At 51.5% G+C, this 26,464-nt stretch overlaps 4 protein-coding genes across 4 annotated transcripts; 2 read left to right on the top strand and 2 right to left on the bottom strand.

Annotated features, from left to right (window-relative positions):
- Positions 1-9,096: 9,096 nt before the first annotated feature.
- On the bottom strand, positions 9,097-11,523 carry LOC100897363 (cholinesterase). Its single transcript, XM_003748173.2, has one exon. The coding sequence runs from the start codon at positions 11,497-11,499 to the stop codon at positions 9,511-9,513; it is 1,989 nt and encodes a 662-aa protein (XP_003748221.1). The 5' UTR covers positions 11,500-11,523; the 3' UTR covers positions 9,097-9,510.
- Positions 11,524-14,687: 3,164 nt separating this feature from the next.
- On the top strand, positions 14,688-16,824 carry LOC100897220 (bile salt-activated lipase-like). The gene has a single exon (XM_003748172.2). It carries the CDS (start codon positions 14,705-14,707, stop codon positions 16,700-16,702), a length of 1,998 nt encoding a protein of 665 aa, XP_003748220.1. The 5' UTR covers positions 14,688-14,704; the 3' UTR covers positions 16,703-16,824.
- Positions 16,825-18,779: 1,955 nt separating this feature from the next.
- Positions 18,780-21,990, bottom strand: LOC100904583 (leucine-rich melanocyte differentiation-associated protein). Its single transcript, XM_003748141.2, has 4 exons — positions 21,527-21,990; positions 20,186-20,361; positions 19,800-19,972; positions 18,780-19,684 (listed from the first exon to the last, which is right to left on the bottom strand). The coding sequence occupies exons 1-4, from the start codon at positions 21,790-21,792 to the stop codon at positions 19,502-19,504; spliced, it is 798 nt and encodes a 265-aa protein (XP_003748189.1). The 5' UTR covers positions 21,793-21,990; the 3' UTR covers positions 18,780-19,501.
- Positions 21,991-24,043: 2,053 nt separating this feature from the next.
- LOC100909326 (dimethylaniline monooxygenase [N-oxide-forming] 3) lies at positions 24,044-25,494 on the top strand. Its single transcript, XM_018641315.1, has one exon. The coding sequence runs from the start codon at positions 24,136-24,138 to the stop codon at positions 25,492-25,494; it is 1,359 nt and encodes a 452-aa protein (XP_018496831.1). The 5' UTR covers positions 24,044-24,135.
- The last annotated feature ends 970 nt before the right edge of the window (positions 25,495-26,464 follow it).

Raw genomic sequence — 26,464 nt, 5'->3', positions numbered from 1 at the left:
GCAGTAGCCCTAAACACATTATGTAGGGTCGTGGATAGGGCCGCGGCGCTGTTCTCGTTTGGCCGCAGCTAGGGCGGCCGCCCAAAACCTATCGGCCCATTGGAATGAAGCCGCATGCGAGAGCGTGCAGGAATACGCATAAATTGCGATTTGGGATATGCGGACATATGCACTCACCACCCGTCATCACATTATGCATTTACAAATTATTTCGAGAAGTCAGATTGAGCGACTGAGAAATATAAGACTCGAGCACAAGAGCTTGCCGATGCCTGCAATCCGGAGTCTCTCAAGTCGCTCCGCCAAGAAGTACGAATCAGGAGTCCCTCAGCTCGATGAAGGTTCAGCCACTCGCAGGGTCCACAACCGCCTCCTGCCTAAACGAAACCCAACTCCGGAAGAACCAGAGTCAATCGGGTTCGCGACGACGCTCCTCTCATTGTTCATCAGTTCATTAGTGATCGCGAGTGATTGTCATTCCAATCCAGAAAGTGTTCTGTACAGCTCACAAAGCCGATTCTAGTCCCGCAGAGGGCTCGGGAACAAGTCGATCGGGTACGAGAATACACTGAACCAGTGGGCGCCACTTTCTCTCGCTCTCTCAGGAGCTGCGAACGTCTGGAGTATGGGAACCTCTGGGGTTGAGCATTCCGAGCTTGTCGAGAGAGTCCTCAGACGGAGCTCCTATTTCATCCCGAGATCCGGAGGTCTTCTCCATCGATCCTTGTGCTGCTCCTTACTTACGCTTCCTGATCCGAGGTACAAGACCTCAGAAGAACTCCGCTCTGCCGGATTGGTTCACGAGATCCGCTTCGACACCGCTCGGAGGGATTCGCCTGCGCTGAACTTGACAGCTTGACTTTTAGGTCCCGCTTGAGAACGAGATTGCATTGCTCCTTCAGATCGCTCCGCGAAGCATATGCCCGCGAAGAGAGCAGGATTTTTCGTTGACGATCCGGATGAGGGTTTTTCTCTTCGGAAATGCTTGTTTAGGCCCTCAAGAGCGGAGCGTGTTTGGCGCGCTTCATGTGTAGCCCTGACTTTCTAGGTTCTAAATCGAGCTCAAGCCGTCAATGATGGAAGCAGAAGAATCTTATATGATGAATCGGGAGATATCCGTCGTCCGCCCGATCAGCTGCCCCAAGCAATGATCCGGGACCCCCGCTCGTCGGAGAGCGCAATGTTGAGGCGCGTATCCTGGGTATTCATGCCCCAATGAAGGAGGCTGCTTGCGAGTCCATGGCCTGTGTCTTCCGATTCGACTCCTCCTGACAGGATAGCCGCCATCACGTCTTTTCGGACCGGAATTCGAATCCCTCACGTGCGTTAAACAACGTGGAAATCATCGGCTTTCGTTCTCTGCCGGCGAAAGCTCCTCGTAGCGAAGCTGCGGAATGGAATGACTCCGAAACACTTTTGGGAACCCACTTAAAAAGTTTTGCTGGACGCGGAAAGTTCCTAATTGGCAGGAGTGATGTCAGGCTGGCAAGATGTCCGAGATCCTTTCCGATATTTCCAACGGTTGTGTATTGCATCTTTTTTTCAAAGCCTACTGATGGGACTGTGTGTCCTCCCCCTCGAGCACCTTTAGTCTTTCTGTCAATGGATCAGAAAAATCGGCGAACACTGAAAGGTTTAAAGCGAATTATTCCTTGGTTCCGGCGCCGTCTATAGAAACGGCTTCGTTTGGTTCTGCCCAGAAAGGGCACTTCGGAGATCGCTCCCACGCATTAACTCGCCATTCGAGATTGGATTCTCTGAATCGCTACAACTCGGAGCGTAACGGTCTAGTCAGCGGGGTCGAGCCGGGGAAGTTAGGGCCTAGCGTTGGCCGATCGGAAGGGCTGGCCGCTTGAGCGCATCTGCATTCTTTGAAACGCGTGAAACTTTTTCTCTCCGACTTGCTGAACCGGGAAGGAATCCTGGGAGTGAAGGAGTTCGGATGTATCACGGACCGGGCCGCTTGTGTTTTTCCTAGAAACTAATCGGGGATCGCTGCCGTGCCTGACCATCCCAATGTCTCATGTTGGCATGATTCAAATAATCCGGGCGCTCATCCGGTCCATCAGGCACTCCAAAGCTCGTGCTCTCGCGCTAGCCGAGTTTGGCTCGCCACCGAATCAGATTCCGAAAGGATTCTCCGAGTTCTCAAGACGGCTCAAGACCATCATAATTAGGGCTTGGCACTTGGCGCGATCGCGCCAAAAGCCGTGAATTTTCACGGTATTTTCAGGCGATCCTCCATAGGAAGTCAATGGGGAGTGAAAATTGCCGTGAATTTTCGGGAAAAACGCCGTGAATTATTCCCAGCCTTAATCATAATAGATGGTGATATGTTTCGCTGCTTTTTACGCAAGAGATCAATTCATCATCAGATCAACATTCATAATAGTCGCTTTTCCTTGTCATCTAGGACGGAGATCGTTTTCGAGCTGGTTTGGAGCAGCCGAGTAATGCTCCAGGCTGACTGAGAGAGCGTTCGATTCCTGACGCAGTTCGATCCGCTCAAGCGAGCATGCGTCCCGTTTTCCACATGTTGTTGAGTCTGTTTGCGGGAGAGAAAGGACTGGATGATGATGACGGAGTTGATCACGCGTAAATTGAGAAAAACCATCATTTCATCATGAACAATCCCTCGCTTGCATCAGCTGTCACTCGGAAGCCAATACTCAAGCTTTGCCGACTTCTGGACTGACGAACCTTATAGGTTTGGTGGCGATAATGATCGCCGGAGAGAGAGTACCTACTCTCGATGCTCGAAAAATGCAAATTCAGGCCTGTACATCCGCCCCGGTCCTCCTTGCTTAGGTGACGAATCAGCACCTCCGGTTCCGACATTCTCCCCCGCGCGCCGATATCCGTGCTCCCGTCACCAGCTGATTCCGAGAGCTGTCCAAAATGGTTCCCAGGTTACAGAAGCCTCGATCATGCTTCCACCTAAGAGAGTACCAAGTATGCGACGAGATCCCAGAAGCTTTCCGTGAGCTCTCATTCCACAGCTCCGTCCTAGAACTTCCAGAAAATTTCCACTCTGAAACTATACGGAACATACTTGGGAGAACGGAGGAATTTGCTTGAGTCATTAGCCTCAGACGAGATAGGGAGAGGAAAAAGCCGCTGGAACAATACGCTAGCGTTGATCCTGGGTCGATGAGCCCGGAGGACGGAGAAACGTTCCGGAATTTCCACGTCCGGCAGACCGACAGGAAGGTCAGGAGTCCGACAATGGCTCGGTTGGCTCTGTTCTACACCGCACTTCGTGCTCGCTTGAGCTCATCAGGGAACCCAGGGAGCATTTCGTCGTCATCATAATTCATGACGGGGAGAAGAAGCCTGAATCAAGGGGATTCGGGAGAAAATTTTTTCCACTGGTTTGTATCAGACTTCCGAATTCTGCTCTTGGAAAGACGCAATCGTTGAGTTGGATCTAAGAGGTCTCAACTAAGTGCGTTCACGCGCGGAACTCTCGGGAATCGAAGTCTAATGTTTCATTCTCTAATTTAAAACTGAATCTCGTTCGTGCGATTGGTTCATAGGGTATTATAGGAATCAGAACTCAGTTCCTTTCCCCCCCGGAAAAATCCTTCAATCGGAATTTCGCCTCCCAGTGAGCGTCGCTATCCCCGATGATCATTCTTCCATTAGAACGATCGAGGTCTCATATAAATGTTCAGCAACGATTTCCCCACGCAGTCGATGTTCTGCCAGCTTCTATAAGCTATAACGCATCTCAGGTAACTTCGCGAGTGAAGACATCCAAGTTGCTCTATTGAAGGCGAAAACTCGTTTCGGTTGCACAATCCGGGGATAATAAGGTATTTTGAGTTGCCAGGACGGATCTCAGCATCGGAAGCATGCACAGGTTGCCCGTCATAATCATCATCGTCGCATGGACAGCGCTCGTGACGACGGGCGATGCTGGTTAGACAACGACGGACGATGCGTTCACCATAGATCCATCCACCATAGGATCGTGCACGAATACCGTTGAGGGATCCTCCCAGTCTCCGGAGCGGGAACTGAAGTTATGATTTTGCAGTGCTTGCATTTTGGAAAAGTCGGCCTTGAGACCGGAATCAGCGAAGAAGGCATAGGAACGATGTGCGCCATCTTGCAGAAACGTGTGGGTCATTCGATAGTTTCTCATTCGCAACGACAGGCGCGAGGGAGCAGAGATGGTTAGGAAAACATTTTTGACCCTGCGTCGGGCTTTTTGTCAGGAAACACCGGAGGGGCTGAAAATGGCTGCGACCGAGTTGCATGAGGCCATCAAGAAGCTGGGGATTGAACTCGTGAGTATCGAGGCGCAATTAATCGAGATCGGGTACTGATGAGAACGGCCAGAAAGGAGACGAGGCTCCAAGCAGCAAATCTCCCTAGGGGTACTTCTCAAATTCTAGATCGAAAGCGCTCCGACGATTGATCAGGACAGAATCGATCCCTCCGTCAAAAACTTGGAGGTGAGCCTAGCCTGATATTTCTTGAAGCAATAATTATAACTATCAGTTTCGCCCGACTTCGTCTTTCCATCTGTCCAAATGAGCCCAATGACACGCTGAGAGCGCCTCCGCTGAGAGTTCTCTGATCGGGCATCCTCCAAGATTCCTCGATTGCTCATTGTCAAGTCAATTTCCGGCGATATAAAGAAGCCACTCTAGGATCATAAGCACAGCTGAGTGGAAGTCATCCAGACTTCGGAATCTGGACGGTCCTTGTCAAATTCTCGTGTTCGTCATTGGAGTGCTCATAAGGCTGTCTGGGCGGATAATCTTCGGATTCCTCGCTGCCGGAGGCGTGATAGGCAAGGTCCCAACGGATCTCGAGCGAGAAAGATAGGCCGTGGCTCGACCCTCGCGCCTATCTTGGAAGCGTCTCGAGAGCATTCGCGATCCCGGGGGCAGATTCAAATTTTTCCAGGAAGCTTCATTGCGGAGCTCTCCGTCCCCGCTTTCCTGCATAGTCTATTCGATCCCGTGTAATGGATACGGTGACGGATGCAATGAGTGCTGACAATCGATCGTGGGGAGGAGCCTGCTGCAAATCGTGTCATATTTATCGGCAATCGTTTCCCAGAAGATGGATCGTGTTTGGGTCCTCAGATCGATAAATAAGCGATCACTCCCCATTTCACTTTCCAGGCCGTTATCCGGCCATTGCGTCAAGCCTGAGACTCGCCCCGGCTCGGCGAGAAGCTCCGGACCTACGACAGGAGGAACGGATCCTTCCCATAATAAAAACTCACGAAGAGAATAAAAACAGCTCACCTATGCAGGGTGAAGGTTTCATTATTTCTCCAGCTCTCACGAAGCCTCGCCAGAGAGCTCGATTGCGTATGTGAGCGAGAGTCTGTCTGGTATACCTCCAGGAAAACCAAGAGGAGAGAGATTCTCTAGACGTTCGGACCTCTAAAATGTTTTTTTTCCTGAATTTCGAAACACGGTTCCTTGTTCCAGCAGCTCTCAGGATTCCTAGAGAGAAGACTTGGCGGGAGTAACCTGAAGTTCGAAAGGGTTCATCCGGAGCTTCCTCTCCTGAGGTACATCGATGGAATTACTAGGGGACTGATATATTCCCTCGACCGATTGATTTTGTTCGACCCTTGCAGACCTCTTCGATCCCAGATCGGGATTTCTTTGTTAACGCAGCGAGGCCTGCGTCACTCGGAGCATAGCTGCGCTCCTACCGGTGATTGATTTCGGTGTCTTCGGCCCTCTATTCCGGAGCGGTCTAGATTGTCCGCCAACCTTCGGAGCATCTCGTCTGGCCTCGAGAAAGGTCTTGGTGAAAGTGGCTCGCTCCGTAAATGAAATGATGAGCTAGGTCTGGAGCTCCGCCGACCCGGGTTCCTGTGGAGAGTGGCCTCGAATATGAATTCAGAGAATCCCCTGCCTAGAGGCAGTGGAATCTACCTCTATAAAAACGCTCCGGAGCCTCTACGCGGTCCACTGTGCCAGAATCTGCGGGCGAGAACTCCAGACCTGTCTCTGAGGGAGCGTTTTCTTCGGATGATTTGTCTCGTGGTCGTCTGTTCTTTGGAGTCCGTCTCAATCCCAGGAAGCCATGGCGACGAGAATTTCCTCACGAGCCGTGGGTTACGGTTAACCGACTCTGACCCTACTCAATGGAGCGAAGGCGCGATCTCATTCCAAACTATTCACATTTCGGGATTCTCCCGCTCATATCATGCACAGGGGGAGGGGGATTGCGTCCCCATTAGGGTAGTTGGTACCGTCCGGACTCCATTCCATCGAATTGCCCCCGGTGCGACGGATTTCGTCGTGGCCGCAGATCTCTCGCTCAGGTATCGCGTACGATGATACATATTCGCATTACATCGAAACGTCGATTGATATCCCCCGGGATGCTCCGATTAAGCAACATGATATGATCATTGCTCCTGATCATTTTCCCCGCGGGCCCCGTCTCGGTGCTCTGTGTTCATTGGCAGCCGACAGGTTATGTTTTCCTCCTCATACAACTCGGAGACCAGGGAGAACTTAGATTCGCGGGTACGCGGAGTCCCATGCCTCTCAAGGAGTTATTTTCGGGTGTATCCACGCAGACTGTACCGTCACAGACGGAGAACGTCAAGGCCCGAATTCGGACGCCTCGAGGAACTCGACAATCGTCTCATGTACATTGGTTGGGGACTAGTTGAGAATTGTTCAAGGAGACAGACTACAGACGCTCCGTCCTCCGGCGGAGCCAGGCCAATCAGCGGAAGAATATCCTCTGTATGTCATGCTTCTCCCGCAGTCTGCTCAGAATGGCGCAGACTCGTCTAACGATGTCATTATTCTTCGTCGAGCGAATTAAATCAGCACGAGTCGGGAAATTCGCGGAAATAATGGATCTTCGTATACTGTTTGAATTATTCATGGTCATCTATACTGGAACTTTTGTGAATCATCGAAAGCCATCCTCATCAGGAGCATGTTAAGCTTCCCTCAACCAGGACATGAACCTTCGTGCTCGAGAACGCCTCTGCGGAGAGGACAACAGAGCTCCCGATCGAACGAGTCGTCACCGTCTCCCCACCTGATCGCAGAGATCGCGGCCACACTTGATGGAACGAGGGGGGAGCGTAGAAAGAAGTAGCTATGAAACAATGTTAGCTATGAAACTTTTCAATGTTGATGTTTTTCCGTCAGGGATATCGCAGACTCGATTTCGATGCGGGACGAGTCGTGAGAGTACCTGGTGAGGGGGCTGGCCGGATCGATGGAGCGTACCGCACTCGTTTCGTAGGAGGAGTTCCGGTTTCCATTCGTTCGAAGCGCGGAATGAGGAGAACGGCTTAGAGTGTCCCGAAAGGATCATTAGCAAATGCATCTCAGGAATCCATGGCGTTGACTGTCGAAGGCAACGATTGATGGAATCGCTAAACCATTGCAACAACGCGAAAGACGAACGTCGGAGAACGACTTCGCTTCATCAACATCACTCGAGTTCCGCGCCCCTTCCCGATGCTGTGAACGATGGATTCACTCGGCTATCAATGACAATGAGAAGTGGTTTTCGGGAATGAAGCGATCCGGGATTCCAGTCAATTTGTTCCGATCGGCTGGAGAGAGATTGTATAAGTCGTTTCAATCACTCATTCGATTGTTGCTCTTGGAAGCGGTCTATCGGCCGCCGTATCGATCTTATCGATTCTCAGGGTCGCATGGCGTGGGAGGAGTCGAGTACAAAACATGACGAATAACGTTCAGTAACGCTTCCGTTTGCAGAGGGTATTCGGGAACTCAAAGGCTCTCCAACACCTTTGGATGGAACGTTTCCTCGCATCCCCAGTCGGGACGCGGTACTCTTTGAACGAGCGAAGAATGTCAGGAGTCATTTTCCGTCTCCGACAGTCGAATACATTCCAACTGGAGCTTATTATCCGTGACTCACAACCAGAGCTCTCTCAGCGTACCGCCGAGCTCGGTTTCTCCCTCCCCTTCGGTTTCGATTCGCGCTGGAGCCCGGAGAACTCCCGGATACGAATGATTTCCAGATAGAGAACAAGGCAACTCAATCGATCCCTATCACTCGTGGGGCTCGTTGTTCCACCTTGACAATAAGTTGATGATAACATGAAGGGAAAGAGCCCGTTGTTTGCCTGGGATTCGTTTCTAGAGCACTCTATGGGATAGAATCTCGTCACTTCTCTTCCCTGAATTCCATGCGAGCGACACGATTGACGGCCTGCCGATTTCTCATGTCTGCGCGAGTTTGCACTTGGCTTTCAATCCCTATCACTCCTTCTCTCTGCCACAAGTGAACAAAGGTCGATCTCGATTCGGCATCGGTATTTATGCTTCCACGGGCATTCTGGTAAGGCTTTCCGCGTAGCTCGCCGTGCAATGATTCACGAACATCTTTCGGGGGCTGGACAGAAAAAAACAAATCGGGCACGCCCCATGCCGCGGAGGACCTTCCGGTATCATGTCCGAATCTTATACCGACAAATTTTCGTTCTGTTGCTCGGAAAAAGCTCACGTATCGAGAGACATCTGACACCATCGCTACCGAACGTGCATTCGTCGTATGCTCCGGCATAAGGCTGGAAAGCACTCAAGACAGGCGCAAACTTCGTGAGATTCGATCTCCCGATCCTGCTCCCCCAAGGATAATGAGCTCCCACCGATTCAGTAGATTCTGGGGAGGCTCTGGAGCTTTGCGTACGAAAAACAGTGAGATCTAATAGCATGAAGACCGTCGCGTTGAATTTCCAGTACAACGAACACTTTTTTCTACCACTTCGTGGGCTGGCTCGCCATGGAGATATGATTTTGAAAGTCTTTCCTTATAGCGAATTCTTGCTACGGCGGACGAGTTTGGCCGGTGCCGCGAGGTCCGTTGTAACGAGATTTCACCGTGATAAATTAAGGCTCGCAGTGTGATCTGTCGGAGAAGTGTCCCGTCACTGGCGGTCACAGAGGTAATTTCGCGAATAATTTCGCTTTACGATGCGATAGAGAGTAACACCGTTCGCGTCCTTGCGATCGGCAGATATTGTTCCTCTACATCTATGATAATCGGCCGCCGAGCTTCCCAGGAACCAGAGCACATTCTTCCGAAGCGTTCAATGAGTTCTCGCTTTGCTTGACTTTAGCTGATACCGAGATATTTTATTTTTCCAGGAGTCCCGTGACTTGAATATTATTGAAGAGATCGTCTATCGAGAGAACAACCTATTTATTATTGGGAATTTCAACACATGTTAACCCCCCCCCCAGGGATGGCAGATCTCGTGATGGCAGTCTGAGCTTGCCGATATTGTACAAACTCAATCAATACGATGGAATTTCGATACAACGACCGCGCTCTGAGTCCGCGAATGGCTTTCGTTCAACGAAAACGGACTCTTTCAATTGATGTATTCGACCCATGTCGGAAGCTTGATTGTCGGTCGAGCTCCGACGGGCAGCTTGCTCAGTAAATGATGAATTCGTTGCTAAGAGCTGGGAACGCGCTGCTCCGTCCATGAGTGTCGATTTTTTTTACAGAACCATGATCTCCGCTTCAAGGATCGTTCGTGGACACTTTATGGAATTGAACTTTCGTTAGGTTCGAAGAGGCGGATCTTTGCGCCTTCCACAAGAGAGCGCCAAGGCATAGACACACAATGACCAATAGTCCCAAGGGTATCGCGGTTCCCAGGGTCGTTCTCCAATACAGCTTCGCGTTATCGTTGCGATCTCGGGACATTCTGCTTATGTCGTCGAGGATGGTTCCGATCGTTGGAACGTATTTCGACCAAAAAATGCGGTTCGGTTCACGGTACTTCATCGTGGACGCTTGAGGCGATCCCTTGCCACGCAGAGCCGTTATGTAGAACACTTCGGACCGAGAGATCGGCCTGTAGTCCTGTATTCCGGCGATGTCCCTGGCGCTCGTTTCGACTTTGCCGAATAAATCCTGGAGCACGACAGTCCATACGCGCGCCAAACGATCCTCGGAGCCTTGATCGGAGGGCACGATACCCTTGACACCCACGAACTGAAGTAGGTCGTCCATAGTCGTTCCGTACTTGACCGAAGCGGAACTCATGACGGGGAGTTTGGAGCTGAACGTCGCGAGCTCCGGCTCAGAATCGCGGTAATAGATGAAAACGCCCGATCGCTGCTCGTTGAGTTTTTTACTCGCGTGGAGGTGAGCCGCACTGATCACTGGACCTACGCTGAGGTAATCCGTAAGAGCGTCGATCATGAGCGAATCGAAGAGGGTCTGGTTGGACATTAGAGTCTCATCGGTGTAGTTCCGGAAGTACAGGAACTTCACGGACGCGGCCAGAGCTCTGGACGTGTCGCCGTGCGATTGGAAAGGACTTAGATAATATTTAATTCGCTCGTCGATCGAATTGTCCGGCGGTGCTGTCGTGCGACCGTTGAGAGGAGCAGCCCTGGCCAGGGCTTGCGTGTAGTAGCGAAGGCTCGCCGCATGTTCGGGGAAACCGTAGAGCACGCTCCGGATACTTTCGAAATTCTCGCGCTCCATCAGCCTCTGGGGATGGTCCATTATGTAGGCCTTCGTTACGTCCCTCGTGTGATTCACGTCCACGACTGGACCGAAGAGGAAGTTGGCCTCGTTTCCGGTGGTGACTAGTTTCTGAAGGTCTACGTATCGCAAACAGTTGATCAATTTCCGCGGGCTGCTCGAGGTGCAGCCGACATGCTGACCGAATTCGAAGGCTCGATCCCGGGCATCCCGGATGCTCGCGTCCGGACCCAGAGCGCTTCCGCCAGAGACCAACGCCGATGAGAACATGGCTTTGTTGAGAGGGTTGAGCATGTGAATCGAGGCCGATACGCCTCCCGATCCGAAACCCAGCAAACTGATCCTCTGAGGATCCACTTGGGGTATGTTTCCGTTCAGCGCATGCTCCTTGAGGAATCTCAAAGCTTCGCTCTGGTCCCACAGCCCGAGGTTGGCAGGTCCCTCGTCGTCTTCGGTGGTCAGGAACCCGAGCGCGCCCAGCCTGTAGTGGACCACGGCGAGGACACCCACGTCGCTCTGACCTTTGAAGCCTCCGCCTGCCAAATCCAAGTGGCTCGCCACGCTGGACTTGAATTCGAAACCTTCGACGAGAATGCCCATTCCATACTTCCTGTCGTAGGATCGTTGCTCCTGGAACACTTCGTCCAGTATGTACAGATCCACACGGAGACAGTCTTCGATACTCTGTGAGCTATCGAAGTTGCCTCCGAAAGGATCGATCTGAGGACAAGACCGCGCTTGGGTCGGCGGAGTTTTGTAGTGACGTCGAAGCTCGTCGTCGGTGAGCTGCCAGTCGTTCAGTTTCGTCAGCGGCTCGGGTCTCGTGAAACGGAAACGTCCGAAGGGCTGCCGGGCGTAGGGAATCCCGAAGAACGCCTGAATTTTCACGTTGTTGTTGAGCCTGAGCTCTTGGCTGCTGTAGTCCACACCGTTGAACGTGAGCCTCCTCGTCTGGCCAGAAGCCAGCGCCAAGACGGCGCAGAGCACCGTCACTGCAACGTCACTGGGAGACATTCCCGTCGGGAGTTCGGCGTCGAATGGAAAGCCGCTCGCCGCGCGATCGGTCTATATAGGCGAGTGGTTTGTTATGTACAGAAGAAGAGGGTGACGATTCGTCAACTCTCGATGGGCGCTGGCCGCTGTAAGACAATCGGCGGTGAATCATACGACACCCTGGCTGGCATGCGGACCATTGAAAGAGTCCGTTGCTCATTGACGATGAGCTTAGTATAAATTCAAAGAAGGCGTTCGGATCGATTTCCCCGAAATCATTTATCTCTCCTCGATCATCGACTTGAATCAGGGAAAAAGCGGCAAGCTTGTCGCGATAGAGAGCAATGAGAGGACTGATGCCGAATGGAAAAGATAAACTATAGGGGAATGGTTTTGTTCAAGCACATAGAGGGTCTTAATTTAGGGAATGGTTTGTTCTCGATTCAATCGGTTCATCGAGCCACGGTCGGAGCCTCCGATCTCAGTGAGACTTCGGCACCACGGGAGCTGAGTCTATTAGAGTTTGGTTCTGCGAGTTCCCGGAGCTAGTCGTAAACGAGAGAAATGACGGAGCCGAGAGGGTGATTCAGAGATACCATACGGAAGAGTAAGCAAAGAGATCCCAGGAGCGACAATCAAGTTCACTCAACTCATTGCTCATCGGGCAAATATCGAATGCAACTACTGTTATCATCGCTTCGCTCGATGGAGATATAGTCGAGAAATGGATCTATTCCTTCGGTGTAGATGAGATCGCTATCGTTGGTTCCTTCCCGAGCAATTCTCCAGGCGAATGCCTGTTGTGGAGAATCGATTAATTGGCTGTATCCCTCCAGACTCACCATGGGACCCTTTTCATTGGCAATCTTGTCGACGAGCATCGAATTGGTACGCGCTCGCTCGTTTCCGGAAGCTCCCCCGGAAACTGAGGGCGTTCTTCAATAATCGGATGGGCGAATTTGTTGAATCCCTCAACAAAAATCTCGCTCCGCGATATACGAGAACCATCGTCGATACTCCGAGGCGGATACGAGACGGTCAAATCCTGTTCAGAGTCGGCCTCTGACAACCTGGCATGAAAGGTTCGAGGTTTCCCCAGAAACCTCTGAGAAATATTCGAGTTTTCGAGGCTAGAGGTCCCGGACCCACATCAGGGCGCATGAATTATTCCAGAAGGATCATTCTCCGCCTCAGGAGTGTCCTCCTGATCACCCGCCAGAAAGCTGTATCGAGCCGGAAGCTTTTACATCGGAGGATCCTCGCGAATGTTCATAATCGTCTATATTCATGGTTTCGCTGCTCCCAAAACTTATACATACATCAATCTCAATTATATGTCCATAGAGCTGTCTCATTCGCCGCAATTCCATTCGGTCTCCCGGGAAAATCAGCACGATCTCATCTCCGGTAACTTTGATTCGAGCCCCGATCCACGAAACGGGTCATGAATTCGGAACGAAGAAATCAGAAGCTCGGTGCCGTAATTGGACTCGGAGCAGGATGGGGAGACGTGGAATTATTCACGAGCTCTTCTGGAATCTGGCACAGGCTGAGGGATCGGATTGACAGTTGAAGACTGACCCTTAGCAAGGGACGGAAAAACCGAATTCATCCTCGGAATTCGCGAGTTATCTCTGCTCGATGTATCCTGAGCACTACTTGAGAATCGATCGGATTGAGAGCTGGATTTAATTGAGCGTCATTCACGAGGCAGCGCGGTCGAATTGAGCGGAAGACCCCAAACGAATCAGAGATCCGCCTCGATCCAAGACTGAGAGAAAGGAGAAGGCTACGAGGACTCGCGGATAGATAGGTATTTGATCGACAATTTTTTTCTGAAGGATCTACAGCGCACTGTCGAAGCGGTGAAATTCCGAGCAGGAAGCGTAACACTGACGATGCGTGTGAGAGTCTCGTTATTCAACGTTGAGCCACTCGGACGGATATTTTCAGCCAGAGGTGAGAACAGCAAACAAGTCTTTGTAATTGATGCGTAGAGTGGATCTAATCCGCGAGCGATTGCTTCGTTCGTAGATCGCTCCGTCCGTCGCGTCGGTTCGCCTGGAAAAACGTCATCCGTTAGGCACGCCCTGAATGACACATGACACAGTTTACGATCGCGGTACGGACCTGCGGAACTCTACTAAGGGCACAGCTATGCACATGGCGTCATCATCGTCGGTTATTCTCGGTGTAGACCGTAGCTGGAACAGAAAACTTCTGACCTAGGTGCCGGAGTCGCCTCTTTCACCCATGAAATCCAGATCGGGATTCGTCAGAACCGGCGGACGGGTAGCCAGAGACGAGAATCGAGGGCATTATCCTCGGACGTGACGGTGATATCCAGAGAGGTTTGGAAGTCAGCGTGGACTCATACCGAGCGATCAATACTCGACTCAAGAGAACAATCTATACGTGTTGACTGTGGAGACCGCAGTAGGCAGCAGCAAGGCGTCGCCGTGCAAAAGTGTTTTTTCTTCGGAATCTCGGAATCTTCTATCCTGTTCGTATCATATTGTCCATCGGAAAGGATTGTATTGCCGCCGGTATCGCTCATCGATTGATTCATGCCTTGGATAAACTCATCGGTACTTTCGGTCAGTGGTGGGCTAAGCGGGACACGCGATCAGGCAATTGAATTGAATTTTGTGGGGACATTACCCGATTACCCGATCGGACAAGGGAAATGAGTTCAATGACATCGAACATTTTCATCGAATCGATGTCCCGTAGCTCTCCATTCTAATGGAGCATTCGAGTCCCTTGGTCGCGAGAGGCACGAATCCTCCTCGAGAGTCTAAATTAGGGGACGATAATTCGCATCGATCCCGATATTTCCGGCGTATACTCTCGCCGATTCAGAAGAAAAATAGATCCGAGGCCGGAACTCGAGGAGCGCGAATCCCATACAGCTCTCGAACCGAAGGGGTAGCGACAATTAATCGACTCTCGCCTTCCTCTGCTGCGGTCGGTGGGATGCGTCAGTCCGAGCCAGCGCGAAATAAGTTATCGCGGCACTCGACGAACTTTTCCTAGAACCAGCAAGAGCGTTGCCACGAAATAATAGGCTGATGGTCAGCTCTCGTTTCGAAAGGAAACGGGCGCTCAGCCGAATAATTTTTCCCACAGGCATTTTCCCATCAGAATCAGTTTTTACAAGCTGCCCTCGCTATATAAAGAGATTCGCTGCTCAGTTTCGACTTGTAGTCATACGCCAGCTCTAGACATGTTTTTTCTGGCCCTGGTTATCGGAGTCGGTCTTCCAAGTGTCTCGTGGTCGGCAGAAAATTTCGTCCTGACTGTAGATGGCGTCGAATACAAGGCCGAGTGTTCTCTGCAGCGAGTGATCCTGTCCGGAGGGACCTGTCCGAAAAATTGCCCCATCGAAGACATGTGTGCTATCCGAGGAATACCTTACGCCACCGCTTCCAGATTCGAGAGACCGCAAGCTCTCGACGAGACTTCACGGAAGGAATACCACGAGAAAAAAGAAGACACTGTCCATTGCGCTCAAACCGACCCATTCACGGGCGATACGATCGGAGTGGAAAACTGTTTGGTCGTGGATCTATACTTTCCTCGGGATCGGAACCAAGCCCAAACTCGCAATCTGGTCGTCCTGTTGGAAGGAATGGATTTCGAAACTTCATTGGCAGGTTTCCTTAGTCCGGAAAATTCTCCTGGTGAAACTGAGTCGTATGTGCTGGCAGTCGTGCATTACCGCACCGGTGTTTTCGGTTTCATGACTCTCCAGGATGAGCTGATGCCAGCGAACCTGGGTCTCTGGGATCAACAAATGGCCTTCAAGTTTCTGAGAGATCATGCATCTGCCCTGAAAGTGAACAACGAATTCATAGCGCTCGGCTTCGATACTGGAGCGGTGGCGTTGCACCTGCACATGCTTAACCCAATATCGCGCGAGTTTTTCAAACGAGTTCTCCTGTCCGGAGGGAACGCCCTCTCCCCGGGAGCCGTAACCCCCGATGCCGTGACTTCGACTATGACGTTGGCGAGCAGACTGAAGTGCGACAACTCATCGATGAAAGCTGTTGCGAAATGCTTGCTCAAGCACCCGAAGGAAGACCTGCTGAAGCACGCCAGAGCCGAGCCCGCCCTACGTTTTGCCAGTGTCGTCGACGCGGATACTTCCGAATCAAAGTCGTCCGACGCCTTCATCGGCGCTCCTGTGGAAGACCTGATGCGGGAGAAGCGAACCGGCAAAATGGAAGTCATCATCCACAGCTATCCGGCCCTCGGAGGTTTGAACCTGTTCGCTCGGAACAAGGTCAGAGCTTCGAAAGAAGACGACGACATCAAGTACATCGGGAAGTTTCTCGACATGTACGGCGAGCGGACGGCAGAAACGGTGGCCAATCATATCTTCAATCAATACTTTAAGAAGCCGGGTGTGAAGAAAGATATCGAGAAAGATCCGAGCAAGTTCATCGACCTGCTGACCGACTTCAGCGTGGGGTATCCCGTTCACGGCTTGGCGACCAGGCAAATCCAGCAGTATGGAGATGCGACGAAAGTCGAATCCTATCTCCTCCTCGACCCTCGAAACGGAGGTCTCAAGAACGAAGCTGCCCCGAGTTTCGCTGCCAAGCTCAAGAACACCAAAGTAGACCAATTGGAAGGTCGATATGGTTCTACTCTAGATGACATGCTCCTTTTCGTCGGGTGCAAGAAAGTTCCTGTTGCTGTCAGGAATGACGACAAGAATTCGCGCGAGGTTCTGGGTGTTGTCTCCAAGAATGCCGCGATAATCACGAAAGGCTTGAAGTGTCTCCTGGATCCTGATAATTGCGAGGCACCCATCTCATCCGATACAGAGAGAGGGTACAAAGGACAGCAGACCGTCGCCACCTCTGGTAGTGGATTGGACGTCACCGATCCTTATCGGTACAGAGAACTCTCGTTGTGGGGTCCCGTTATCACTACGGCGTCCGCGATGAACAAGCTCGAGGTTGAAAACCGAGCTCTGGAACGAGAAAAAGAGATGGACGGATCGCTGAAGGCTGCTGGAGCCGCGTTATGGGCCATGATCGTCGGCTTGATCGTCCTGGCCGTGCTCAGCATTATCTTGGTCGGGGTTGTGGTGAAGATGGTGAAGGAAAAACGCCGAGCTCCCTCTGTCATGACGATTGAGAAACCAGCCAGATCGGGAGCTCATTACAGCGCGGGCATGGAGAGCGTCACCGTTGAAGAGGCGAACCACATGTGAACATTCCCTTCCTCCCCATGCGCTTCCGTCAGCTGTTCCGACGGAGAGCACTTTCATTGTTTTTCATTCCAGCACCACGACATTATAGTCTGCCAGAAATGAATAAACGAACGATCGAATCAGACGGCGCGGCGCTGGGATTGAGACCTGAGAGGGACAGTCGAAGAGGATCGCGGCCCCGATATCACTCAATGTGTTGTGACGATTCGGTTTTTTCAATATTCCGATCTCCTCTCGATTCGTCGGAGGATCTCCCGATATCCGCGCTCAGTGTCTATGTTTCCCCATCCCTCCTCGTCAGCGAGCTCGCACGTAATTTTGATCAGCCTAAAGGCTTTTTCGGAACATTCCTTCACTGCTCCGCTTCAGAAGACGCCGCGCCGGCCAAGTCGCGTCGAAGCTCTTTCACAGAATCAAAACAGGTGCTTGAACGCTAGGAGAGGCGTTAATTCTCGTTACCCCCGTGAGTTCCCAGGGAGGGAGGGGGAAAGCTGGAATAGCTCCCGTGCTCTGCTCGAGAACGGAATAGTTTCTAACTATGAGTTTTCCCTCTCGAATCGAATCTCCTTCAGGGACTTTCGTGAAGGGCGCTCCAAGAGGTCGCTCATCCAACAGAATCCGATGCTGCAGTGGGAATCAAACCAAACCCAATTCAAGCTCCAGAACAGGGGCTCGAATGAAGCTGTGGAAATGATTGTCTGCAAAGGGCACCGCCCGACAAAGCATGAAATTGCTTTCCGCGGAATCGCCGCTGTAAGGACCGACGAGGATAACAAAGAACGACGTCAGCTCCCCCGGCCCTTGCTGAAAATCTACGCAAAACACAATCGAACACCTTGAATAAGGACGTCCTCATTTCTGTCGGAGCACACTCCATCGAATTTCCAGTCGGCGTGTGACGCGGACTCCCTCGGCGAGTTTCGCCAGATATTCGACTGACTGTGTGCGACATCTAGGGAAATATGGAAGATGAGAGCGAAAATCCGAGAGTATCAGATTTTTCGAATCGGAATTGCCTTATCAAGATAGAATTCTTCGTCGAACTATGCTTCGTGGGATTGAACCCTATTATACTTGACCAGCGTGTTGGATAGCCTGATCCAAAGATGAACGGCCTCCGAGTCTTCCGCAGTGAGATCAATGTTGAGTTATCGCATCGATCCCGACATAAGCAAAGGAAGTGTTGAAAGTATTTCTCGCCAGTAATTTCCAGTGCCGGTCGGAGCTGAGCATGTCCGGCTCACTTATCGACATGCGACTTGAGACGATTCCCCGGGCCGCATCGACGTCGATCGTACACAGAGCGGAGAGTACCCCGGCAAATATCAGTATTCGCTACGCCTCTGGATCGCGAGGACGACCAATTCCTGAGGAGCCATCAAGAGGACTGCAGCGGTTCTAGCCAATGAGGCCGGTGGAGGGGCTCGCGACTCGATCTGATATCTGATACCTCAAGTCGGAACGCCAATAATTGCAGACCAGAACTCCAGACCTAGGAGCGATGCTTTCCTGCTTCCTCGATCGGGAACCAGCAACCTGAGACCCTCGCATATCCGTTTGTGGAATCAAGGAGTTTATGATTTCCCTAACCGGTCGATCACAGTCCTAGAGACGCTTCCGAGTGAGCTTGAATTTTCGACGCATCACCTCCTACGTGAGTTGAGTCTCAGGCTCGCGGAATTCGTCCTAGAACAAGGTCCGTGCATCGTCAGGCGGAGAGCCAGGATCAAAATTATGCTGTCGGATGTGATAATGCCGTGGGAACCGCGGCCGAATGCCGCCGCGAGAACTTGCGGATATCATCCTGAAGCAGCGCTCCTTCACCTTCACTCAGGAGGGGGACCGGGAGAGGTAGCGATCGAGGGTGAGACTCCCGGCGATCATCGAATGTCCGGATTATACAGGCGTCGACTCGATGATTGGATAAGATGCGGATCCCATGCATGAAGGGAGGAATCTGAGCGAGCGCCCGATCAAGAGAAAAGGCGCAGTCGTTCAGAGGCTTCTATGCAGTCTGTGAGAGCAAATCAGGGAGACGTATGTATACAAGATACCTAGTAAAAAATCAAGAGCCATGTAACCCTTCCGAAATTCATTTTGCCCCCTATTCGAACCTTATCTCGTGCGTCTTACGACTTATTTTAAGTACTCGAATCCGATTATGCATAATACGCAGTCTGCAATTCGACTCGAGATTGCAATTATCCATACGAAAAAAATACAAGCTCATGCAGAGCGAAGTTTAACGACGTCTGTGGGCCATGTGGGCCTAACCAGAATTCTGTCAGCATGTTCTGATCGTCGAGCGGCGACCCCCCGATATCCCGTGACCGCATCTCGATCCCGCCACAATGCGATTCCGTTTGCGGACCCATTCTCCCGAATGGAGGAGCTCATGGAGGCCGTTACTTCGGCGAGCTCATGAGACGGTATGCCTCGAGTCCTGTGCAACTTAGCTTGGGGAGCTCGAGATGGCGTGCATATCGGAAGCGGCAGCGACTCGCGGAGCATCTCGTAGGATCCGGGTGGAAACATGAAATCCGAACCCCGATCGTTGAGAGGTTTTTTGGGAAAAGGGTGTCGAATCACCGCCGGCGAAACATAGTTTCGGTCTCATGGTCGGGCTGGCCGTGTGATTGATTGAATTGTTCACGTTCAGACGAGCAACATAGCTCTGGACGCTGCGAGAATCATCGATCAAGTATATGTACATGCTACCACGGATAGCGACTAGAACTTTTGGGAAAAATGCTCCGGGGAAATCGCCTGAAACGGACTCAAGAGCGGAGCTGGACGTGATCAGAGCTGTGTGTCTTTTATGAAGCGATTTCCTTCGGAATGGTTCCCCAAGTAGCGGTATTTTCTGGTGCCGTAAGCTGGTCGGCCCTGGCCCTCTCGGGTGCCCGCCGGTAGTGGATGTAGGCCGCTCGGTAATTCGTCCTCGTTCGGCGACCGATACGGTCCCAAGCGCGGTTTAGCCACCTGAAATATATAAGAACAACCCTGCATCAGAAAACTTGTTTTCCTTCCAAAGCTTCCCCGCTCCCAACGTCGGGGAGAACGTAGTTTTGCGTACTTAGAACGGGGGAACCCTCACCACTTGGAACCTTCCGATTTGACGCGCACGGTTCCTCTCTTGCGGCGAGATCTCGCTGCTGTCAAGGAAGTCGAGGAACGAGAGTTGAGAGATGACGTACAAACGGTAGCCGGTATAATCCTCTTGATCCTGTTCCTGAGGCCGGGTCAATCGATCAGGACAGCAAGGATTTCCTGCGGGAAACAACACATCAGTAAATGGGTCAAGCGTCTGCCAAGAGATGGCCAGGGTCAGGCTCCATCATGAATCTGCGGAGATTCGACTAAGAGAAGGATGATTTCAGCTCCGTCACGCGGGCTTATCCTTCAAAACCCCTCAGCGCAGAGGAATTGTTTCTTCCACTGACCTTAGTTGTAGTCAGCGAAAATCGCGCGCTGGAAACTCACCCAACAAACTCAAATGCCTCAGCCTCGGGAACGCTTGATTGATGGCCGACATGAGCTTGGTGATGTCGGGGAACTGATTTTTATTCAGAGACAGAGTCTGCAGGGATCCGCAGAAGACGCTATCGAATATATCAGGGTCCTTCAGGTCATTGTTGTCCAATATAAGGTGGCGCAGTCTAGAAAGACGATCGTCATTAGTAGAACAAACCTCTCGGCGGATCTGGACCCGGAACCTCAGCACTGGATGAAGATTCGAGGTTCAGATGAAAATGCCCGATGGAGGAAGGCGGAACTAGCCATTTCTCTGAGGATTTCTCCGATGCCATGTCCTCGTGAACAGATAGATCATGGTCAGATATTCCGAGAGGAGACGGTTGCGGGCTGCGGAGCTTGCGATCATGAATACTCCTCTATAACACACCAGCCGTCGACTCTTGGGCTCTTGCCTTCCTCCGGACCTGCCGTCGAAGTGGATCCGCCAATCTCGAATCGTCCAAAGTAGAGCTCGTCTCGGCGAGTACGCTCGAGATTCTCGGCTTCAATCAGAGACGAATCGATGCCGTGATGCAAGCCCACGCACACGAATCGAGGTCCGGACCCCTGTATCCCGCCTCGCAGCAAGCAGTCCAGAACCTCTCTCACGGAGATCTCTTCCGGGGGCATGACCTGCCGCTGAAGCGGCATCGGGGCGGCTCTGTAATTACTCAATCATCTCGACAATCGGGTCTTCGAGACGAGGAGACAAGAGTTCACGGCTGGCATCCCGAGTGAGTTTGCGTAAGAATACGATTTTGGCCTTGTCGGTTCCAGCGGAGTTGAAATAATTCAGAAGGTCCACCGGGTGGGGTTTCCGGAAGGGAAGCCTCTACTCAACTACTTCGAACATCCGACCGAAAATGTCGTGCGTCGCTTCCGGGCGGCGTGAAACTGAGAGCCCAGCACGCTTGAAATTTCTCTTCTGGACCTTCCAAAGATCGCAAAGGAATCTCATGGCTTCCACAAGGTCTGTCGAAACCTCGAGAGACACCGAAATCCTTTTGACAAGATATTCTCGAGGCGAGTTGTGACTCGGAAAGACAATGGAATTAGTACTGCGAGCCGGAACGTCTTCGTCGAGGAAAAGATTCCCGGTGTGTTCAGGTTATAATGATTCTGGATTTAACGTTTCAGTTATTCTCAGCAGCCCGACAGGTGAACTGAGTCTTGCTCAAGAGACAGAGGTTCTCCATGCTCGGCGCTAGATCATTCGCAAGTTCGTAAGGTCTCAGAATGTCCCCATACCGAATCCGCGAGTCTTTGATTGACGATGGAACAGTTCGGACGGAACTAGGCCACTCATACCTTGTGAGGCTATCGATTCCATTGAGTGTCTTGAGGCAGTTCCACGAAATGTCCACAGTCTCAGCTGTTAGGGCGTATTTATTCAGAATCCAGTCCGGAATGCGTTGCGCCTCCTTATCGACGTAGAGAACTTCAACTCCGCTGTTGACGCTCGAATGGCCGGTCTGCCGACCATTCTCGGTGTTCATCTCACGCTCTCCAGTGAGGAATCCGATGCGGATGTCTGGCTCTGACGACTGTCCAGGTGGGGCTTTCGTATAATACATGCCACCGAATTATGGATGCGTCCTTCAGGCTCTGCACGCAGTGAGCTGTATGAACAAACCGATGTGATAGGAACATTCGCTCACGAATATCCTGCGAAAATCGGCTCCCGAAGAGATATAGAAACGGCCGGCTACGGGCTACACGTAAAAACAGTCACACTCCAAAGCTGGGGGTGGTGTTCATGGCGAGAAATTTGTTGACGTGATCTTTCAGCGTCTGCTAATGGAGAGAGACTCTTGCTCTTATCTGATGTCGTCTGTCACGACTTCCATCGCTGCAATCGCCCTCTCTGGGAGCCGCTGAAAAGGCGCACCCGGACCACGAGATTCCTGAACTCATACTGACGGAACATGGGGCACCGAGCTGAACAGTGGAATCGAGATGCAGGGAATTCGGAGGGCCGTACAGGCTCGCCTCAAATATATTCCGGCTCTTACTCGGCGGCCTCATCGTCGCGAATAATCGTGGCGGCCCTTCTTCCAGTGTGATAATGTGATTACTGATCACCTGATAACTGAACAATCGACGACATCCCATGACTCTCGCTGTGATTCGAGCGGCCGAGCTCGAGAATATTCTCCTGCATTTGGAACGATATAGGTGATTGGAAAAATTCGGCTCTTCGTTTCGATTGAGGGTCCCCGATGTATGTGAGCAGGGCGAAGGCCTACTGGCGAATAAGAAATCCGGAGCAATTTTTTTTGCATCGAAGCTCTGATGCGAGCTCGGATTTCGTCATTAGCCTAAGGGAATCAAAACGATTGGGAGTTATTCGAATCAATCTCATCTTGAACTCGCTGCGGAGGGCCTCCGCGGAGTCTTCGATTCACCAAGAGATCGAGAGCACTTACATCCTGAAAGGAACAAGTCTGTTGCGATTCCTAGAAAAGGAATGCCCCTGTGCTCCCAAAACCAGAAGTCGCCGAGCACAAGATCCCCAATTAAGCCATGCAGAGTCGCGACCTAATTCCTGCGTAATGGGTGCTCGCTTCAACTGGGAGATTCACTCCAACGTGTTTCCTCGACGACGGAAACGGGTCGCACCCTTCTCGGTTTTGGGAGCGGAAGAACTCTTATCTCTTCCTCGTGCAGCAAAGCTCCGCAGTCAAGCTCAGCGCCATAAAAAGCATGTAGTCTCCGAAAGACCACTCGGCAATGAAGTGGATGAATTCCTGTAGCGACTCGAAAGGCGCGACACCGGATAGACGAATGAGGATGAGTGGATTAGTCGGAAATTGTCCGAGAGCGCTCCCCCATTATAGCATACCTGGAATGATAGAGCTGTTGGTCCTCGTCGTCAAGCTATCCCCCTATTACCATAGTCAGGCTCAGACCCGATATCGCTCAAATATACCAAGGGAACATTGATCTGATGCCGGGCAGCTGCGACTCATCCGTCTTGCTCACGAGTAAGCTCCAATCATAGGCGGCTCGGGGGCAAGGATAATACATCAGGGGACGAAATTTCCATGAAGCGCAAGGATTTCGTCGAAGGACTTTGAAGGTCTGACGTCTCCCACCAAAGTCTTCCCCCTAGTCCGACGATCCATAAACCCATCCTGGAACCTCACGTGGAATCGTCCGTTCGAAAGCTCAATCTCCCGACTCATTCCTCGAGCAGGAACGTTCCGCCAACGTCCAGCGCTGGCTCTTCGATTCCGTTCGTGGTCAACCTGATGGATTCAGGTGCACGAGGCGCTCTCGTCTCACGCTGACTGCATATCGATATTTGCGGAATCGTCCCGCATGGACTTGGTTCGGAAGCTTCGTGTGAGGGATCGGTCATCAAGCTGATAATTGCGACGATGATGATCTATTGTTATCTCGAAGATAGCGGGAGCATTGAAAAGTTGATACGTGATTGGTGTGCAATCCGAGGATTGGGCGATCTCGATGCTGTGTCATGATTCAAACCCTGTCGTATCGATTCCCTTGATCCAATGGAATCGGAGCTCGGAATGGAGCATGCAACCTGCGGAGGAGTCCCGCAGTTCACGGTCTATGCGATCATCGAGACCTCCAGGGAGATTGTTCCCGAGTCGCTTCCCGTCAAAGCAAGCGGAGAGCGCGACACGAATCATCCGCATCTCTGTCCGGACGGGGAGACACGTATGAACACGATGATTGTTCCTAAACACAGGTTCGAAGTAGGCAGGAGGCGACGAAGCGAACGGCTTATCTCCCATTAAGCCGCCTCTCCACTTTAAGCTGGCGTCACGTCTTTGAGGGTGAGGGAGACGATGAGTAAACTGCGGCGGAGCTGATTAGATTGCGGATCGGCGGCACGCGTTTCCGACTTGAGGGGCCGTTCTTGAACTCTCAAGGACCTCGAAAGCTTCACCATGAGGGTCTGTGTCATTGGAGCCGGAGCGGCCGGCTTAGGCTGTGCTTATCATTTGAACAAGTTGAGCATCGATCACGTCGTATATGAACAATCAGACTCTGTGGGTGGAACATGGGTGTATTCGGAAGAGACAGATGTGCACTCAAGTATGTATCGTGATCTGCGAACAAATTTGCCCATCGAAATAATGGGTTACCCCGGCTTCCCATTCCCGAAACGAGACAAGTCGTTCGCTCATCACTCTGTCGTGCTGGACTATTTTCGAAATTTCTACGAGGAAAACGTCGCTCCCTCTGGGAACGTATCCTTCAATTCGAAAGTCACGAGCGTCCGCCGCGAAGATTCGACGTGGGCCGTGACCTGCGTTGTCGACGGGCGAGAAAAGAAAACAGAATTCTTCACGCATGTTCTAGTTTGTAATGGCAAATATTCGGTACCCCGAGTCCCCGAAATAGATGGAGTAGAAACATTCAGCGGAACGATAGAACACAGTCACAATTATCGGCAGGCAGACGCTTACCGTGGTAAACGAGTGCTCATTGTGGGCTCTGGCTACTCTGGTATCGATATAGCCCTCGAAATATCAATCGTGGCCGATGCGTGTTTTCTCTCTAAACGGTCTCGCGACCCTCTGAGGCTTCCGTCCCGTATCGTCCTGAAGGACAACATACTCCGAATTCGAGGGAGCGAAGTTATATTCGAAGGAGATTCCATCGAAATCGATTGTATAATCTATTGCACGGGATACATGATTTCGGTTCCATTTTTGAATGATCTCGTCACTGTCAAAGAAGGCTACGAAGTTTGTGATCTCTACAGACAGTGTCTCTCAATCGCTCAACCTACCCTGGCTCTTATCGGATTACCCTCTTTCGTCATACCCTGCCTAGTTTTCGACTTCCAGATCCGTTGGGTTCTCGCAGTATTCACGGGAAAATGGCCATTGCCTAGTGTCGATGAAATGAGAAAACAGTGCGATGAAAATATGACAAAGAGAATCCTCTGTGGTAGAGGAGACCTTAAGTTCACTCATAATCTGCGAGGGATTCACCTGTGGAATTACTTGGACACCTTTGCTTCAGACGGTTTAGGAATTGTGGACCCGGCGATACGGCGCGCTTATGAAGCAACAGCCGCAGCGAGGACCAGGAGCATCGAGAACTACAGGGACGAGTTATTATTGGACATCGGCGCTTCTACAATTTCCACTCAGAGCTTCAGACCCAGAGAAGAGACGACGCTCTCCGAAAGCATGGGGGTAGAATGTAGAATGTTATTTAATGAGTTGAATAAATCTAAGGAATCGAACAGGCGCCGCGCCGTCCTATCACGAGCAACACTCGACAGACAGTCGTAAGGCCAGTTCTTCGTATTTTCTGATGAGATATGCGATGAGTGGACATAGGAGTGGAGAAGGATGATTTTGAAAGCTCACTCTATCGATTCCAATCCCACATTGGAATGCCTCATCCCATGAGGGCGCTTATCAATGCGAAAATCATGTATTTGCGACGGAAGCGAGCTGCTGATGATCGCGGTTTCGCTCATTCCTCGATTGGATCCCGAATCCGGAATAATCCATTCTCCAGACCGCGTCAACGACAGGTGAGAGCGATCTTCCCTTCTCAAACATCGAGAGGGAATGGAGAGAATGCATAAATGCGATACCCGAAGCGGTAGGAGTCTGAAGAGTGTGGGAGGAGCCAATGCAAACGCCCGCCGGGGACGTGTCACGAAGCGGTGTTGCCAGACGGGGTTCAAGAAAAAATAACAACTTGGCCCTTTTTTTAGGACCCGCCAGCGTCTACCCGGTCATAGGTGAAGCTGATAAAATTGAGGGAACAGTAGGATGTTCTCGACGAAACACGCAAGGGGCATTCGCTTCCCGACTTCTATGAATCTCAGGAGCGGCAAAAAATTCACTTGTCTGGAGCTTCGATTCGAAGAATGAATGTCATTTCGGGAAGTCGAACGAAACTCTTCTCCGAAGTCGTCTTCGCCGCCGGAAATTTAGCATCATGATCTGTACTTTGAATGCAACCAGCGACGCAAAGATATGAAGAACGGAGGAAGAAACCAATCGACAGCCGCAAAGCACTCCATTCTAGAAACAAGCGGCAATTCTCCATGACAATGGTTTCGATCTCCAGAATGAGCCCTGGGGAAGCGGTCTCTATTCAGCACTACTTCGGAATCAGACGTTCTCTGTTTGGGGCGGGTCGCAATCTGGCACCCGGACCGATATCGAAATATCTAGAAGTCGGCGGATGAATCGCGGGTCGTCCCGGCTGTGAAATACCCGTCGCCGGGCGAGAGAAACATCCGCT

This window comes from Galendromus occidentalis, unplaced genomic scaffold (assembly GCF_000255335.2).
Source record: "Galendromus occidentalis unplaced genomic scaffold, Mocc_1.1 scf7180000077528, whole genome shotgun sequence".
Taxonomy (NCBI): Eukaryota; Metazoa; Arthropoda; class Arachnida; order Mesostigmata; family Phytoseiidae; genus Galendromus; species Galendromus occidentalis.
This window is presented reverse-complemented; position numbering and strand designations above follow the sequence as displayed.